Here is a 15,961-nt window from a genome sequence, read left to right on the forward strand (position 1 = left end):
ATTCAAGAGACTTATACGATAAAGTCTCTTTGGGAACACATATGTCATTTCACAACCTCTTACACATGCATCTGAGAAAAGAAGCCTATGGCATCAGAAAACCTCTAGTTTTGCCACATGTAAATGGAGGTTTTTTTAGAGCTTATTTGATGTAAATAAATGCCCAAAATCAGTTTGAGATGAGCCTCCTGCCTTAAAGCAGAAAGACTCTTAGGCGACTCTTTGTGAGTTCTGCACGCATACACCTCGCAATCTCCTTCTTCCACACCATAATTTGCCAACACATGCCATAAAACATGTGCTAGGCTGATGGGTGGTTGTTGGATAAGGATTCACATGGGTCTTAAACCCATCTAAGAACTCTCCAAGCCCCTCCACCCCAAAATTTGCTGCTGCCCACCATTATTTGCGCCAAGATGAGATAGAGTCCATTCCACTTTGGACTCTATCTATTTCACGTCAATTTGGGTCATGTGGCACCATCTAATAGCTGCCCATATCTGAGGAGAATCCAAATTAATGCTCAATTAATTTGGTTTACAAATTAAATCAGATTCAAACTGAAATTGATCAAAATAGGAGCTAGGGTCAGCCTACAAGTGCTAGATTATTATTTAGACACCTAATTAGGATCTAATGACCCATTAATTAATTCAAATAAAATTTTTGATCAATTCTTTAATGTGTGTGACCCATTGAGCTCCACACCTAATCAGTAGTAGGTTCAGATACATGTTGATCTGATTTAATTGGACTCCATCTAATCGATTTAGGTCAAACCCATATAGACCCGAGTTGTCAAATTAGAATCTTTTCTAATTGACTCATAAAATAATCTCTTTAATTCATAAAAACTTACAAAACATCATTGACATCTAGCAATATGTCATGCTTATCTAGAAGATGTGGAATATTTTGGTAGAAATACCAAAAATATCCTTCAGCAATAAGTAACCATACAATTCAATCCTTCGATCATCTTTCTTCCCGAATAAGTAATGGATATGAACAAATATCAAACCCTAATACTTATTCGAATGAATCTCAATTCACTAATGATGACTCAACTTATAAAATATTAAAAATTATTTTTAAATTTTATATTGCTTTAATCAAAGATTTTCTGAGTCATCAATCGATGAGATTATTTAGGATGATATCTCCCTTTACTGGGAGTGATCGATTTTTTATTGACTTACTCACTACCTCCATATATATAATTCACCGTATCTAGAACACTCCACACATATCTTAGAAAGTCATGATAGAAAATGAACCAAAATATAGATCTATATATATAAGGTAATGAGATAGTCTCAGGTCAAGGGACCACATGCACTACTCTCACTAAGAGAACTATCTCTTGACATATAAGTAAGACTTTCATAAGATGTAATTCTCATGACAGATCACTTCAGTGAACTTATCCTCTAATGAGCACCCATATCCTTATATTAGTGTCCCTACACAAGTGATTGTGAGATCAATCACCCTCTTCATTGAGCGTACATAGGATGTACCAGTTTATCTGATATCATTGATCTCTGACTCAATGATCCTATGATTGAAAAAATTTTAGATTAGGATTTTAAGATTTTAGGTCTCACTAGCATGATGAAACAAGAATGCCTCAATTTATTAGGTCTATAGGATTTTAGGTCTATAGGGTTCATCATAATTTAATAAAATAATATACAATATATGATGAAACAAAAATACCTCAATTTTATTCACAATAAAATATGTCAATTATATGAGTATAGAAGATAAAGCAGATTAATCCCTTTTACATATACCATGAGATTGGCTTGCAGGGCATTAACTCTTTCAGATTTTTTGATGCTTAAGTTAGCCGAAGCTTCACAAATAGCAAAAAGAAAAGATAGCGAGAATCGGAAGAACAGATCGAGAGCTTTTCTCTAGTGTTTGAGTATTCTTACTTGCTTATGTGAGATTCCATTTATATCTTTTTTATTTGAAGGTTGAGTCCGTAGGCTATTAATCAGAGTCTGTGAGTTTATTAAGCCTAACTCTGTAGGCCGTTAGATCATATTATAACCTTTTATTAAGAGGAATATTCTTCACCCTTTTTTGAATCGAGGTTATTAATCATGGATGGCAGGCGCAGACTTCACCCACGTGGCTGGTTGATTTCGTAGTCCTATGGTTCACAACTGGTGTAAACTCATCACATCATCTTGGACGCATCTTAATAGAGGATTAGTCTTGGTCGGTGGATTTCTCTTGCAATAGCTCCATTTATGTGCCTGGAAGCAAAAGCCTTGAGATGCAATGCCAGTTTCTCTCCACCAACATCATGGTGCTAACCATTAGCCAGGCCTTGAGGATCGAGATGAATGAGTGCTGCTTAGCAATTGGATAAACCATTACCTTGTAGGAGGCAAGTTTGGGAGGGTGATGAACCAAGAGAGAACCAAATTTTAGCAAATCCTGCGAACCAAGAGAGGACCCAACTTGCAATTTATCAGAAGGCTTTTTTTTTCCTCTTATATCCATTTTCTTTTATTATTGTGGATTATATGCATATGTGAACCATGTCATTGGACCTTTGTATGCGCTTTCTTTCTTGTTTTGATTAACTAAAAGCTTTAAAGAGATGGAGTTGATTTGCCTAACGGCCAAAGATACAACTAAAATTAGTTAGGCTTGAGCCAGACCCGGCCAGTACTTTGTCAGATTTTAAGAATATATAAAAGAATATTTGCGAAAGATTAAATATTTGAAAGAAATTGGACAAACACATTTGAAATAAAATTCATAACACATTTGACAAACCTTGAAAAGGACGATAAATTCTTCTCTGTGCGTGAAACTCCTTAGGAATAGCACAAAGTGAGTCCACTAGTTAAAATATTAGCGTATGATTCTTAATGCACTGTAATTATTTGGGATAGGATTTGTTACTTCTCACTCTTCTTAACATCTCTTCAGATTTTGTTGGGAAGGTCTGATGTTGCCGGATGGAGAGCCCCTCTAGAGAGGCAAGTAAACTTGAATGTCTCATTTGCACCATGCCTGGCATCGTGCTTAAATGCTTCTGTTTGGTATGATGTTAGAACCCTCTGAACAGAAATGATTTTCTTGGATGATACACTGTCTAATTGATGTCGCATGAAGAAGCAGATAAGCATGGAAAGATCCATAATGTGCCAACTTTCCTTTCTTTTTGACTTGAATGATCAGGTAATAGCTGAGTGAAATTCTTTGTTTCCACCAACTTGACCATCAACCATCTGCTATGTTGCTAATTGCTTTCTTATACCATTCTTATACCCAAGTTTTTCATTTGAATGGACATATGTTTAGTCCTAAATCGATTATTCATTAAAAAAGTTTGGGTACTTATACAAAGCTAATAAACCCAAATAAATCGGTCTAACTAGTTTTTTTGAATGAAATCCTAGATTGTAACATTGTACTTCAATGACTTGACTTGGTCGTATGCGGTATGTATTGTTGAAAGCTTTGGGTGGTTTTTTATCCCCCTAGAAAATTGTTGTGTTTATAACAATTCTTTCAATGGACTGAAAGACTTTTTTTAGCCCGCATATCCATCAGAAGACCACCATTTGAAGCTGCCTTAAGGCTATATCGCTACCATTAGATGTGACTGAATGACTCTGAAAATTGCTATTATTTTTTACTCATCTCCTCTCATTTGAAACCAGTTATGAAGAGAGATTTTAGATTTCTTTTTGACTATTATGTTAGGTGCTCAGATTCATTAATCTGAGGATTGAAGTTGTCACTGGGCACAAGCTCCTAATTTGTTAAGCGGTAGTCAAGCAGGACAAACACTGTGGAAAGGGTTCTCCATTAAGCTGAAAGCTTAACAACCATCTGTAAACTGAAGTGAAATAATTGGAATTTAGAATTTAGGTGCAGAATATCTTACAAGGTATCCTATAGGGTTGAATCTAAATCTTCCCAATGGTGGAATAGCGATTTTAGCCTTGGATCTGACTATTGGAAAAGCATGTTCAAGAGCCTTGAGTTCTGTGGAAGAACTACTCAAACCTGACCTAAAAAGCAAATCTCTGTTTTTAATCTAATCGTGATGAAATTTCTGAGTCATTCCGAGCCTTATCTTTGACAACCATGTATACCAATCCAGCAACTAGTTAGGTGCTACCTACTGTTCTCTCTGGCACAGGGTCTTGAACAAAAGGAAGTTAAGGGTGCTATATTAGAAATTATAAATAAGTGGGCTAATGTCAATCATTGAATAAACAATATTGGGATTACAACAATCATAGATTACAAAACAATTTGATTAACTTAATTTTGTACATGAAATACAGCAGAGCAGATATACGGTACAGCAGGCTGACCCCAAAAAATTCTTGCTTTTCTTTCTTATGTAAGTTTCACCGTCACATGCCAACTGTTCCAATCAATATATAAGCAAGTACTACAGGCAATTGTTGTATAAAGTGGGGTGCTATAAAAAGAATTCGTGAACAGTTCAAGGCATAGGAGGAATTGAAAGTTGGCAGACTATAATTGCTGACTTGTAGACACTGGTATTTGTCTAGATAGTAGATGGAAATATAGCAGCTCATTCCATGTATCTGGAACTCCAGGAAGGCACCAATGGCTGCAGTCCTGAATGCCTGTTGGGGATCCACTCTCAGGTTTTCTCCCATATATAGATGGATGACCATCTATTCGAAGTCCAGATAGGTTAGTTATGTTCAGGATAGTTACTGGGGTTTTCATTTGCTTTACAACCTGCTCCAAGATCATGTTCTTTTCTGAAATTTGTCTGCCAGAGGTGTCATTTAGGGGCTGGGTACTTTCTCTGCAGTGTCCCCCAGAATTCCATTCACCACCACTGTTGGAACAAAGAATTGTGGTGAAAGCATCATGAGCAAAAGATCCTAAATTTCCTTCTGAACTGAATGTTTTTAGCCTTGAGCAACAGAAATAGCTAACCTGAAATGTGATGGTGCTGAAGTTCTGAAGAAAACTCGAGTTTTCCCCGGAGCAACATGTTGGTCAACCCAGGATGCCCAAGTCATCAAAGTTTTTCTGAAAGCAGTGGACACATCAAGGTGGGGAAGAACCTGGTCTCCTTCCTGGTAGTAATTTACTCTGTTGAGGAAGTAAAAGAAGTTGATAGATGTCCTCAGTGCTCCAGAAAACAACAGATATAAAATGCTGCCAACTTATATGTTCTCATGATGTTGTGTCCTTAATATACATCTTTGTCATACTTCCTCTTATTCATACTTACAGAATAAAAGGATCTAACTATATTAGGGTGAATTGACGTTGGATCCTTTTTCCATATTTTTATATATCACCTTATACAGGAAAACAATGTCATCTCAGAGAAAACAGAAATGTCAGACTTCAAGGATTTCACCTCGTGAAAATTACTATTCATACATGACTCGCAGAATGGTTAATTTGATGGTTGGGGTTCTTCAACACGTAAAGCCATCAAAAATTTTCTCTGAACAACTACACTGCTTTCCAAACAGTTCACCATAGGAGGTAACTGAACTGAGGCCCCAATTCTACTCAAAACCCAGTAAAAGCTATCTTATAACCAAACACCAACTAAGTTTTAAGCACAACTAAACAGTATGCAAGACCTAAATCCCATGAAAGAAATTTTATGCATCATAGTATGCACACATAACACCCATGCAAACAAGGATTGGGAAAGGTGGAGGGGCAAAGGTTGACAAGTAGAAACAGGAAAAGTAAAAACTGAGAATCAGGCCTAAATGAACACTGATATTGAATCTCCCAATATGTTAGTGCATTCCAATTAATCCTTCGGTAAGAACAAAAGCTGAAGAAGGATTCATAGTCAAATCAACCCTAATCTGAGATTCAGTTATGACACTCAAAGATTTTGTAACCAGAGTAATAGAATTCTTGTTACTGCAGTAATACCAGTTAAGAATGATCTGCAGTATATTGCATGCAAACTTAAGCCATCGAGTGACTTCTCCAAGAAGAAACTGATTACCCAATCAGGAGGGGAAAAATCAATATTCAAGCAATGAATTTTGGTGTTGTTTAGTGAAATCTCGAATCCATTGTCAGAGAATTATCCTTTTCATCTTGATTCTATTAAATCAAAAGTTCAAACCTTCAAGAAGCATAAAAAAAAATAATCAAGAGCATGTTTACATTGGATACATTCCGCATAACAGCTCAAAAAATGCACTCACCCAGCTTTTGTTTTGTGGTGTGACCACCAATGGGCAGTATTAAATACAAGGATATCAGCTCCTCTCCATTTTGACGAACTCCTGTCTATGGTATCAATTCGTAGGGTTTTCACCCGCCTTTGTCGTACTCTTGCCTTACTCTCATGAACCAAGAAATGAGTTACGTAGTATTCAACACTGCATTGGTAGTCCTGCAACAACATTCTCAAAAAATCAGTGCACTGCAAAGCTTAATTAAGCTAAAAGACTTGTTTTATAGGTATACCGGAAATTTGAATTGATAAATTCCCCTATCTTTCGTGATCCTCCGCCTATGAGCTTCATAAACTCGCCTAGGATCTGATAGAGCACCTTGTAACAAACAAAGCATGGATTCCCACTGGTTCCTGTTAATAGAATCTCCCACAAATACCAGTCTCTTTCCTCTAATCAACTCCAGCATTTTTATGGGGTTTAACCTAAATATAATCCAACAACCCAATATCCCAAACCAATCAAGTACTAATTATACAGATCAAATTTTAGAAGCTAATGTTTGGAAATTTAAGAGGAAGGCAACAAAGGGAGACTAGGTACCTTGAGATGTTGCAATTATATGGCTGCCACCTCCAGTTCATGTAGTCTTTATCCATTCTCCCATTAGCCTCACAGTTAAATCCTTCATCTATAAAGGGGCAAGAGCTGCTTGTGTAGAGAGGATAACTCTCATCAAAAACCCATCTTCCATGGGAAACATCACAGGTGTTTGCACCCTCACCCTCTATTGTCTCCCCCACTGAAGATGTTTTTTCCCCAGAGGCATTATAAGATTTCGCATCTCTGATCAAATTTTTCGCCAAAAATTTCTCATTTTTTACCCTTTGAGCATCAAACTCGTTGCTTTTTCCATCAGCCCTCGGAGCACCTGAATCTAGGCCTTCCTGAGAAACTTGAGAGCTTTTCCTTAGGTCGACAACAGCCAGATCGCTGTTCTTCCTCTCGTTAACTGAATGTAGAGCTTCGTCAGAGGAATTAATGATTCCTTTCCAATGGACATCATTAAAAATGGCAACTTTCCCGTCGTCAATTGAATCTAGTGCTTCTCCAGAAGAACCACCAGCTTCTCCCACTGGGGCATCCACCAAAATCCCGCTTTCTCCCTCCTTTCCTAAATCCAGAGCTTCCACAGAGAAATTGCCAGCTTCCTTGAACGGGGTTCCTCCCAAAATACCATCTTTAGACCCATTAACAAAGAGAGTGACGCCGGAATCAGCAAAGGCCTTAGCTTTTATGGTTCCGGGGTCTCCACTGAGATGGGGATAAGATTCTGTCAAGCCAGAGGGGGTGGTGTTGAGGACCCAGAAAGAGAAAAGGAAGCAGAAGAGGAGAGAGGAGGGGATGGTGAATGAGAAAACCAGGATCCTCGTGGTCTTGATGGAGAAACTCCTTAGCCTCTGCATTGCTGCTGCTCATGGGAATAAGGCCTCTAAAAGGAGAGAGACCGCGTCTCAAAGCCCTTTTCAGACCGGAGGACGCATGCTTTGTGTGACAAAGGTCAGTGAAGAAGGAGAAGAAGAGCGGGGACAAACATGGTACAGGTGACGTGGAGCAAGTGGTCTCAATTAGCGGGATGTGGTTTGTCACGTAAGAACATTAGCACTGGGATTGTCAAAAGTGGCCTCAACTCGGCTCCAATTTGAAATGCTGGCCCATATTAATTGGACCGGGTCAGATTTACATTAATCGGTGGTGACGTTGGAGCCATACTAATTCTCTGCCCATTGTGTCCGATGGAGAAAAAATATACCACGTCGTGATCAGATTGCATCAGATATCATAACTGATAAAAGGATAGACATTTAACATAATTTATTTTTTTATTTAAATATTTTTTTATTAAATATTTTTTTAATATTATTAATTATTTATAAAATATAATAAAATATTATAATATTATAATAATATTCTATTAATTTTTATAATATTCTGATAATTATTTATAGAATGTAATAAATTATTGTAGAATGTAAATAAATTATCATAATATTATTACGATGTTGTGTTAATTTTTATAATAATATAATAATTATTTATAAAATATAATAAAATATTATAAAATTATAATAAGATATCATAATATTATTATAATATTTTATTAATATTTTTGACATCTTGATAGTTATTTATAAGAGGTAAAAAATATCATAATATATATTATTTTAATATTTTATTAATTTTTATAATATTTTGATCAAAATAAATTGAAAAAAAAAATTCAGCAGCATCGAGTGCCTTCTCCCTGTTAATTCAATACGTGGTATAATCTGATAAAATAATGCATTTTTTTTCCACCGTGGACAGCGTGCAAAGAATTTATGGGGCCACAGATCGTCACCCCCGCAGAGGTCCGATTAGGCTTGGTAGAACTTCCAGCAAATCCAAGGAGCGCGGACCCAAGGAATAGCTGAATTAATGTGCTGTTATTTCTCAACGGTTGTGATGCGAGGTTACCAAGGATCATGTGAAATATTTTATCTGAACCGTCAATTTTAGTCCAACCAAGTTTCCTTGTGATCAAGTGGCACACTAATTGGACGGTAGAGATAAGTTTATGAGACCGCGATCCTTCGAGGTCTTTTGATGATTTTATGTCGACCACTAGAAGACTCCTGTCTCGCACTCGTACCTTCTTCGGCTGCGTGGAGGGCAAGGGCATCGTGTTCTTCCCCGCTCCTTCCCGAGTATCCGGTGAGCTTGTTTTCCTGCTAAATATTCTCTATTTCTTTTTATAATTAGATCGCCCGCTCTTTTTGATTTCCAGTTTGTTCGGCCCTTAAATTTTTCCTTATTCGATCAACATTTTGTTTTCCTTTTGTTTCCTTGTGTGGGGGATTCTGATTGGATCTGTTTATCTTCAAATGTTGCACTGAATCCACTCCTTCTTTCTTTGTAATTTTTCTTCTTCTGTCTCCATCTTTTTCTCAAAGTTGGCTCTTTGGGTTGGGATCTGAAATGGGGTTATTCCATTTTTCTCTGTTTTTGAGATGTATAAAGGAGTCTTTTTATGATTGGCTGGTAATCTTTTTGAGCAGAGACGCTGATGAAGTTTAAATATGAAAAAAAACAGGTTGAGATGCAGTTGGAAAGTGACCTGTTTTGGTGTTGGTTTGATAAAAATTTGAATCTGAAAGGGGGTCAAGCTAATATTTTTGTTTTGGCCTGCTCGAATAATTTCCAGGTGTTTTATATAGACATTTGCATGTTTGATATATTGTTAATGGTGTATATCTGAAACCTCTGACTTTGATTTTGAGTAAAAGATAGTTTGAAGAACTGATAATCTCTCCGAGATAAGGATGATTCGAAGGCCAATAATGTCATCATCAGATTAGAGTTGAGTACATAGTAGGAGCCTAGATGTTTGCCTGTCTAGACCACAATGTTGTGGCTTCCTAGAATAGCTCACTGGGGGTTATTTTAGATAGGAGAAGACTGATAATATGATTGCTTTCAAAAGTTTATAGCTCACATATTCATTTCTAAGAAGGGAGGTAAATTCAAGTTTTAATCTATTCTAAAACTACAAAGAGATTACTTAGCTCTATGAAGATGACTAATAAGAATTCAGCTGAGAAAGAAATAAAAACATTTTGCCCAATGGAACAAAAACCAATGCTATTTGATTGCTTTGGTAGATTTAAACTGGCACAAAGAGGAGAACATGATGGAATGGATATACATACAGTTTATTATCAAATAAATAGGTGAGCATCTTTATACCTATTAAACAGAGAGGATGGAGAAAGCTTTACCTCTAGAATTCAGGAAGAATGATAGAAAAGTCATTGAAAAATCCCATTAAGAATCCCTAAAAAAATCATAGAAAAATCCTATTAACAACCACCCCTAGAAAAATTATTGAAAAGTCCTGTTAGTTTTGCTTTTGTTTCAAGTTCAATATTGATTGGACTCTTCTTAGCTTAAAAAACATAGAAAATCTAGTTAACAACCCCTACATTTTTTTAAAAAAAATAAATTTGAAACAAATTGGAGTCTTCTTTGCTGATTATTTTACTATTTAAAATTTTGATATTGGAGAAAAACCAAAAGAGGCTCTTAAACTCCTTTCTCCACTCCTATCTAAATATACTTGAGCATCTTTGGTGGCTTCCTAGGAGCCAGTGATGTTGCCCAAAAGTGGTGGCGCATGGGGTGCAAGTTTTCGCCACAGGCCCATGCCGCCCTTGTTGGCCTACTTCGTTTTGACCGGCCAAGGCGCAAGCTGGCAAATGTGCCCATCTTCTTGGTACGAGAGCCCTCCTTCACTTTATGGTGATAGAGCAACATATGATGTTCCTAAACATGTAGATCATGAAGAAACCATGGACATCGTGCTAAGCGGTGAGGCCCCATGGGATGAGATCGGGGAAAGGTGACGCACCTTGTGGTGCTACTCCACTACACTACCTTTGAAGGTTGAGATCCACTAGATCAATGTATCAGGCCTTAACTGCATCTATGTCGTCAATGCCTAGGAGAAGTATGGAAGCCGTACCTAGTCAATGGCCCACAAATTGCTATCGATGGAGCACGCCCTCGACTAGAGGGAGCTAGTCTATAACTGTGTCGAGATAGTGCTGGTCAACCTCACGAGTGATGCAGCTTCGTGAACCCTGCTGTCAATAGAGAACATGAAGTTCAGAGCCATCCACTCAGCCTGTATAGGGAGGAAGAACTACTACAACCTACCTCAGGATGGGGACCCCAAGCGTAAGATCTCTAGAGTGGTCAAGCTGGATTTCGGCAAAGCCAACCAAGGGACTGCATCATGGCGCAATGGTGCCCTAGTTGGCTTTATCAAAGTCCAACATGACCACTTCAGACATCTTGGGCATGGGGTCCCCACCCTGATGTAGGCGTAGTGGTTCTTCCTCTCCATTTACCCCAGGGTGGATGATGTTGAAGTCCAGGTTCCCTACTGACAACAAGTGATGATGCATCACTCATGAGGTAGATTGGCACCATCTCCACACAACTATAGGCCAACTCAATCCAGTTGAGGGCATGCTCCATTGACAACACGTTGAGGGCTACAAGGACTAAAGTCCAACTTCCATCCTCCTAAGTATTGATAGCATGGATGGGGTTGAGGCCAAGGACCTTGAACTAGCACATCTTGACCTTTGAGGTGGTGTAACAGAGGAGCACCTTGAGGTGCATCACCTTCCATTGGTCCAATTCCATGGGAACCCTGCTCCCAGCATCATGTCCATGAGCATCATCACGATCTAGATGTCCATGAATGCTGTGTGTCACTCCATTATCGCATAGTGGAGGAAGGAGGGCTCTCACATTGAGAAGATGGGCACATCTACAAATTTTCACCCTGCCTAGTTGTTGGGGGGATGTCTGGCCAGGACACCACCTCCCAAGATCCTTTCAGTACCACGCGATGCAGCAGGAAGAAAGAAGAAACAAAACAAAAGGAAAAACAATCAAAATACGTGGATCAGCCACAAAAGGGCTCGCCTCCACGGGGCATGCAAACTTCACTATGAAAAGAAAATTTTACAAGAGGAGACCTCACCCTCAACCCTTGTACACCCAATTCTCTCTCACATGAAGTTCCCCTCACAAAAGCTCTCTCTCTCTTGGAGACCCCCTGAACCCCTGAAGAGCCTGGCGACCGCTGTCCAGGAGCCTCCTGCTCCTTCTCTCACAGCGCCTCACGCCTCTCTCTCTCCTCGGTTCGTACGGCGGCGAGAAACCAAACCCCATGCTTCTCTGTTCGTCTCAGGTCTTTTAAAGGCTTAAACCTGGTTTAAATTTGATTAGAGAAGGATTAGGAATCCTTAATCAAGCCAAATCACGTCCCAAGCCGTCCGATCAACACCGGGAGCTCTCTGGACCCTTAGATCGCGCTCCGGTCCACGGAATAGGGCCGTGGACCGCGAGAATCGAGTGGGAAACGTCCACGCGGTCCACAGGCCGCGCCGTGGACCACCCGGTCCACGGTGGACCGGGGATGGGCCAGCAGGCTGCTGGGTCGCGCGTCCCGCACGGGCCTGGGCCTGGGTCGCGCGTCCCGCGCGGGCCTGGGCCTGGGACGCGCGTCCCGCGCAGGCCTGGGTCGCGCGTCCCGCGCGGGCCTGGGTCCCGCGTCCCACGCGGGCCTGGGACGCGCGTCCCACGCGCCGCCGCCTACAGCCGCGGCGCTGCCGCCCGCCGCCGGTCGCCGGCGGTCCTCCGCCGCCTCGATTCTCGTGCCGACTTCAAAAGCTCGTATCTCCTCCATCCGAGCTCCGATTCAGGTGATCTTGGTCTCGTTGGACTCCGTTTTTCGCCGCGAACCTCGCTGTGGGCTCAATGTGAGCTGAATCTCGAGGCGTCAAATCCTAACACTAGTCAAAGTGGAAGTATGTCAAGCATAGAGGCATGAGCCCATAGTAGAAGCTAGCACCATTCGTCAAACCATCCCGAATCGGATGGTTTAGGTTGTGTCGAACCGTACAAGCGAAAAGCCGGTCCGATTCTGGCATATAGAACGGCATAGTGACCGTCCCAGAGGGAAAGAGAAGAAAGAGAGGAAGGGAGAGGAGGGGAGAGAGAAGGAGAGGGAGATGAAGAGAGCAGCCATTGGAGGCCGACAGAGGCCGTCCAAGCCTGCATCGAGAGGCGTGAAGACGATCGAGGCCGGAGGAGGGCCTAGCCCTTCTCCAGTGCGAAACAAGGGTGTTCTTCAGTGCGAAACAAGGGTGAAGCGAAATAAGGGTTCACCCTTGTTTTGCTTCTTTTTTTGGTTTTATCGCGTGAAGTCGGCAATTGGGTTACCGACTTCACCATATTTTATTTTTTTTTTAATTTTGGTTGAAGTCGGATTTTGCCGACTTCACGTGGTAAAATCCAAAAGAAATGTGAAACATGGACAAACCTTGTAGACCTGAGCCATACTGATGGAAAGCCGGTGCGATTCCGACATACAAAACGGCACAACAATCATCTTGGAGAGAAGAAGAAGAAAGAAAGGAAGAGAGAGGAGGGGGGAGAGGAGAGGGAGATGAAGAGAGAGGCTGGCAGAGGCCGTCCAAGCTCGTGTCGAGAGGCCTGGGGGCGGCGATGCTGGAGAGGGCCTACGCCCTCTTTCAGTGCGAAATAGGGGTCCGTCCCTGTTTCGTGTTCTTTTTTTGGATTTTATCGCACGAAGTCGGCAACCTAGCATATTTTATTTTTTTTAATTTCGATTGAAGTCGGACTTCACCGACTTCGTGCGATAATACCAAAAAAAAAAAAAAAAAGCAAAACAGGGGCAAACCCCTGTTTCGCACTAGAGGAGGGTGTAGGGTTTGGCTGTTCTTGGGCTCCCGGAGTTTGGGGGGCAGTAGCAGGAAGTGCAGCACGATGCCAGAGCATGGCAACAAAATCAGTCATAGTAAAGAAACTAAAGAAAGCCCAAAAATACAAAATAAAGTCAAAGGTAAAGTGTCCTTTATGATGACATGTTAATGGCATTAGCCGTTGAGCACTGAATAGGGCTTGGGACCACATTGAACCACTTAAGTAACTTCATGGACCAGATTGTAACTTTCAAAACTCTAGAGGTACTAAGTGGAAATTGATCCTAACTCAAAGTGGGGGGGGTGTGTTCAAGTAATTTTCCTTTCAAAACTTTGTAAATAATCAGCAATGAAAAGTTCAGTCTGTTTCCAACTTGAAACAAATACAGAATAAAGGGGTTGTTAAGAGGATTTTTCTATGTTTTCTAAGCTAAGTCCAGTCAGTTTTGAACTTTTTAAAAAAAACAAAACTAACAGGATTTTTCTATGATTTTTCTAGGGTGGTTTTTAACAAGATTTTTCTATGATTTTTTAGGGGTTCTTAATGGGATGTTTTTATGAATTTTCTAGCATTTTTCTCAAAATTTTGGAGGCAGTAGAGCTTTCTCTCTCCTATCTGATTGATAGGTATAAAGATGAGAAGGACCTTTTCCATTGATTGGTTTTAGTTTGATTAAAAATGATATCAGGGTTATTGGATTATTTTGTAGCCTGGGATGTGTTAACTGTTAAATGCTCTATCCATGTATTCCAGTTTAGGCCATCCATCCGGGCTTTGTAGACAGAGATAACAAAGTGTCCCCATTTGTATGAATGTGGCTTGCTGGTTGATTGCTAAAAGTGCGACCATCCAATGATAATGCATGACTACGTATTGGAAGAACAGACTTAAGAGCTCGCTCATCATAATTATGTGCTAGGTGATTTGTGCTGTTTACCTTGTACCAATGCACATTTTTTTTTTTTTTTTTTTTTTTATAATGGAGCATCTGATGTTTGACTGCATGCTATACTCTTTAAATGCTGCTTCCTGATTCCTTTCCTGCATCAGCTGCTTGCAGGCTGGAACCAGTAAAAGTGACCTTTTTGTTTTGGGTATGCAAAACCTGCTAAGTTTAGTTCTCGATATTTTATGAATGTTATAAAATATGAAATCATGAAAGGTGAAATGTAGCTTGAGTTCTATCTGGATTGAATTGGTGTCTGTGGTAATTTTCTTCTGTCTCCCAGAACAACTTGTGTTGGTAATATTTTTAATAATTAGTTGGGGAAATGTCATTTCATATGGATCTGCTGGACTAACCCTTCTCGTGCTTTATTTACATATTAGATTTTGCTGCTTGTGGCATTCCAGCTGAAATGGCTGCACATAAAATTGCGCACGCCACCTTGAGAGGACCCAGTGTGGTCAAGGAGATCTTCATAGGCATTACACTGGGTCTCTTTGCTGGAAGTCTGTGGAAGATGCATCACTGGAACGAGCAGAGGAAGACAAGAGCATTTTATGACATGCTAGAGAAGGGTGAGATCAGTGTTGTCGTTGAAGAGTAGCTGCTTCAGTTGTTCTGTGTGCAGTGATTCTTGCTTTGGTATCTTGAACAATGTAAGAACATGGTTTGAGTTAGCTGGCACTGCTATCAGTTCATGTTAATAAGCTCAGTTACTGAGAGTTGACAGCGCTATTCGTGTCTTTTCTGATGCAAAACACTATTCATGTCTTTCAGAAATCTTCTGTAGTTGTGTATTACCATCCCTATATTTTGGAATCAGGTGTAACATCTTATTTTACGTAGGAAAATGGGATGAACTTGCAGCCACACTCCCCGCACTTTATTCTGATATTCGGCATTGTGCCACTTTTTTATGTGCCTGTGTACTCAATTCACATATACCAGTAGTTTGTTTCTCTTTGGTGTTTCTTTATTTTTGTTTTTTGATCTGTTTTCAGGAAGGGCATCTACCTAGATCTGGAGATGGACTAGCATGCATCAATATCATTACCATAGTTTTGAAATTTCCTAAGCTAAACGCCTGTCTCAAGCTTTTGCCTTGGTGCATTAACAAGTCCTCTACCTTGCATGCTTTGTTCATATCTGAGTGTATTTTCCTGTCTTAGTTTAGCATTTTCTTCTGTATCTTTGTTACCTATTAACTGATTGGTACCACCATGTTCATCATGCAACGGACTTCCAAGTTAGGTCCCCAAGCTGGTCATATCTGATATGGCCCATTTCTCTTTCATTAACTCTGTTGGTCTATCTAAACAACATACTCAGATTCAACTTGGAATATCCTACGGAACTATTACTAATATTTCGCATTCCCCTTATTAAGTGCTTGTATTGGCAGGAAAGTATAATCTACATGTTTTGCTTTGAGATCAGTATGTTGATTGATTTTTATTATCTACATCTTTCAGTCTTCTGGGCATCGGTTTTT

The 15,961-nt window shown here is 39.9% G+C and overlaps 2 protein-coding genes across 4 annotated transcripts; one reads left to right on the plus strand and one right to left on the minus strand.

Moving 5' to 3' along the window:
- Nucleotides 1–4,312: 4,312 nt before the first annotated feature.
- On the minus strand, nt 4,313–7,744 carry LOC140857778 (protein trichome birefringence-like 6). Its single transcript, XM_073256967.1, has 5 exons — nt 6,786–7,744; nt 6,475–6,667; nt 6,210–6,400; nt 4,957–5,115; nt 4,313–4,855 (listed from the first exon to the last, which is right to left on the minus strand). The coding sequence occupies exons 1-5, from the start codon at nt 7,646–7,648 to the stop codon at nt 4,519–4,521; spliced, it is 1,743 nt and encodes a 580-aa protein (XP_073113068.1). The 5' UTR covers nt 7,649–7,744; the 3' UTR covers nt 4,313–4,518.
- Nucleotides 7,745–8,779: 1,035 nt separating this feature from the next.
- Nucleotides 8,780–15,386, plus strand: LOC140858104 (cytochrome c oxidase subunit 5C). 3 transcript variants are annotated; one of them, XM_073257650.1, is made up of 3 exons: nt 8,846–8,936; nt 14,574–14,617; nt 14,853–15,386. In XM_073257650.1, the coding sequence occupies exon 3, from the start codon at nt 14,882–14,884 to the stop codon at nt 15,071–15,073; it is 192 nt and encodes a 63-aa protein (XP_073113751.1). In that variant the 5' UTR covers nt 8,846–8,936; nt 14,574–14,617; nt 14,853–14,881; the 3' UTR covers nt 15,074–15,386. The 3 variants fall into 3 exon arrangements, with proteins under 3 accessions (XP_073113750.1, XP_073113751.1, XP_073113752.1); XM_073257651.1 differs by lacking the exon at nt 8,846–8,936 and adding an exon at nt 14,330–14,442; XM_073257649.1 differs by lacking the exon at nt 14,574–14,617 and having other exon boundaries at nt 8,780–8,936.
- The last annotated feature ends 575 nt before the right edge of the window (nt 15,387–15,961 follow it).

Source organism: Elaeis guineensis, chromosome 5, assembly GCF_000442705.2.
Source record: "Elaeis guineensis isolate ETL-2024a chromosome 5, EG11, whole genome shotgun sequence".
NCBI lineage: Eukaryota > Viridiplantae > Streptophyta > Magnoliopsida > Arecales > Arecaceae > Elaeis > Elaeis guineensis.

Bases quoted from the DNA above. Each gene is read 5' to 3' on its own strand.
- LOC140857778 (XM_073256967.1), bottom strand. From the start codon at position 7,648: ATGCAGAGGCTAAGGAGTTTCTCCATCAAGACCACGAGGATCCTGGTT. The intron at 6,668-6,785 runs GTACCTAGTCTC...GATTATATTTAG, and splicing joins TATAATTGCAACATCTCAAG to GTTAAACCCCATAAAAATGC. The intron at 5,116-6,209 runs GTGAGTGCATTT...CTTCCTCAACAG, and splicing joins CACCACAAAACAAAAGCTGG to AGTAAATTACTACCAGGAAG.
- LOC140858104 (XM_073257649.1), top strand. From the start codon at position 8,837: ATGTCGACCACTAGAAGACTCCTGTCTCGCACTCGTACCTTCTTCGGC. The intron at 8,937-14,852 runs GTGAGCTTGTTT...TTTACATATTAG, and splicing joins CGCTCCTTCCCGAGTATCCG to ATTTTGCTGCTTGTGGCATT.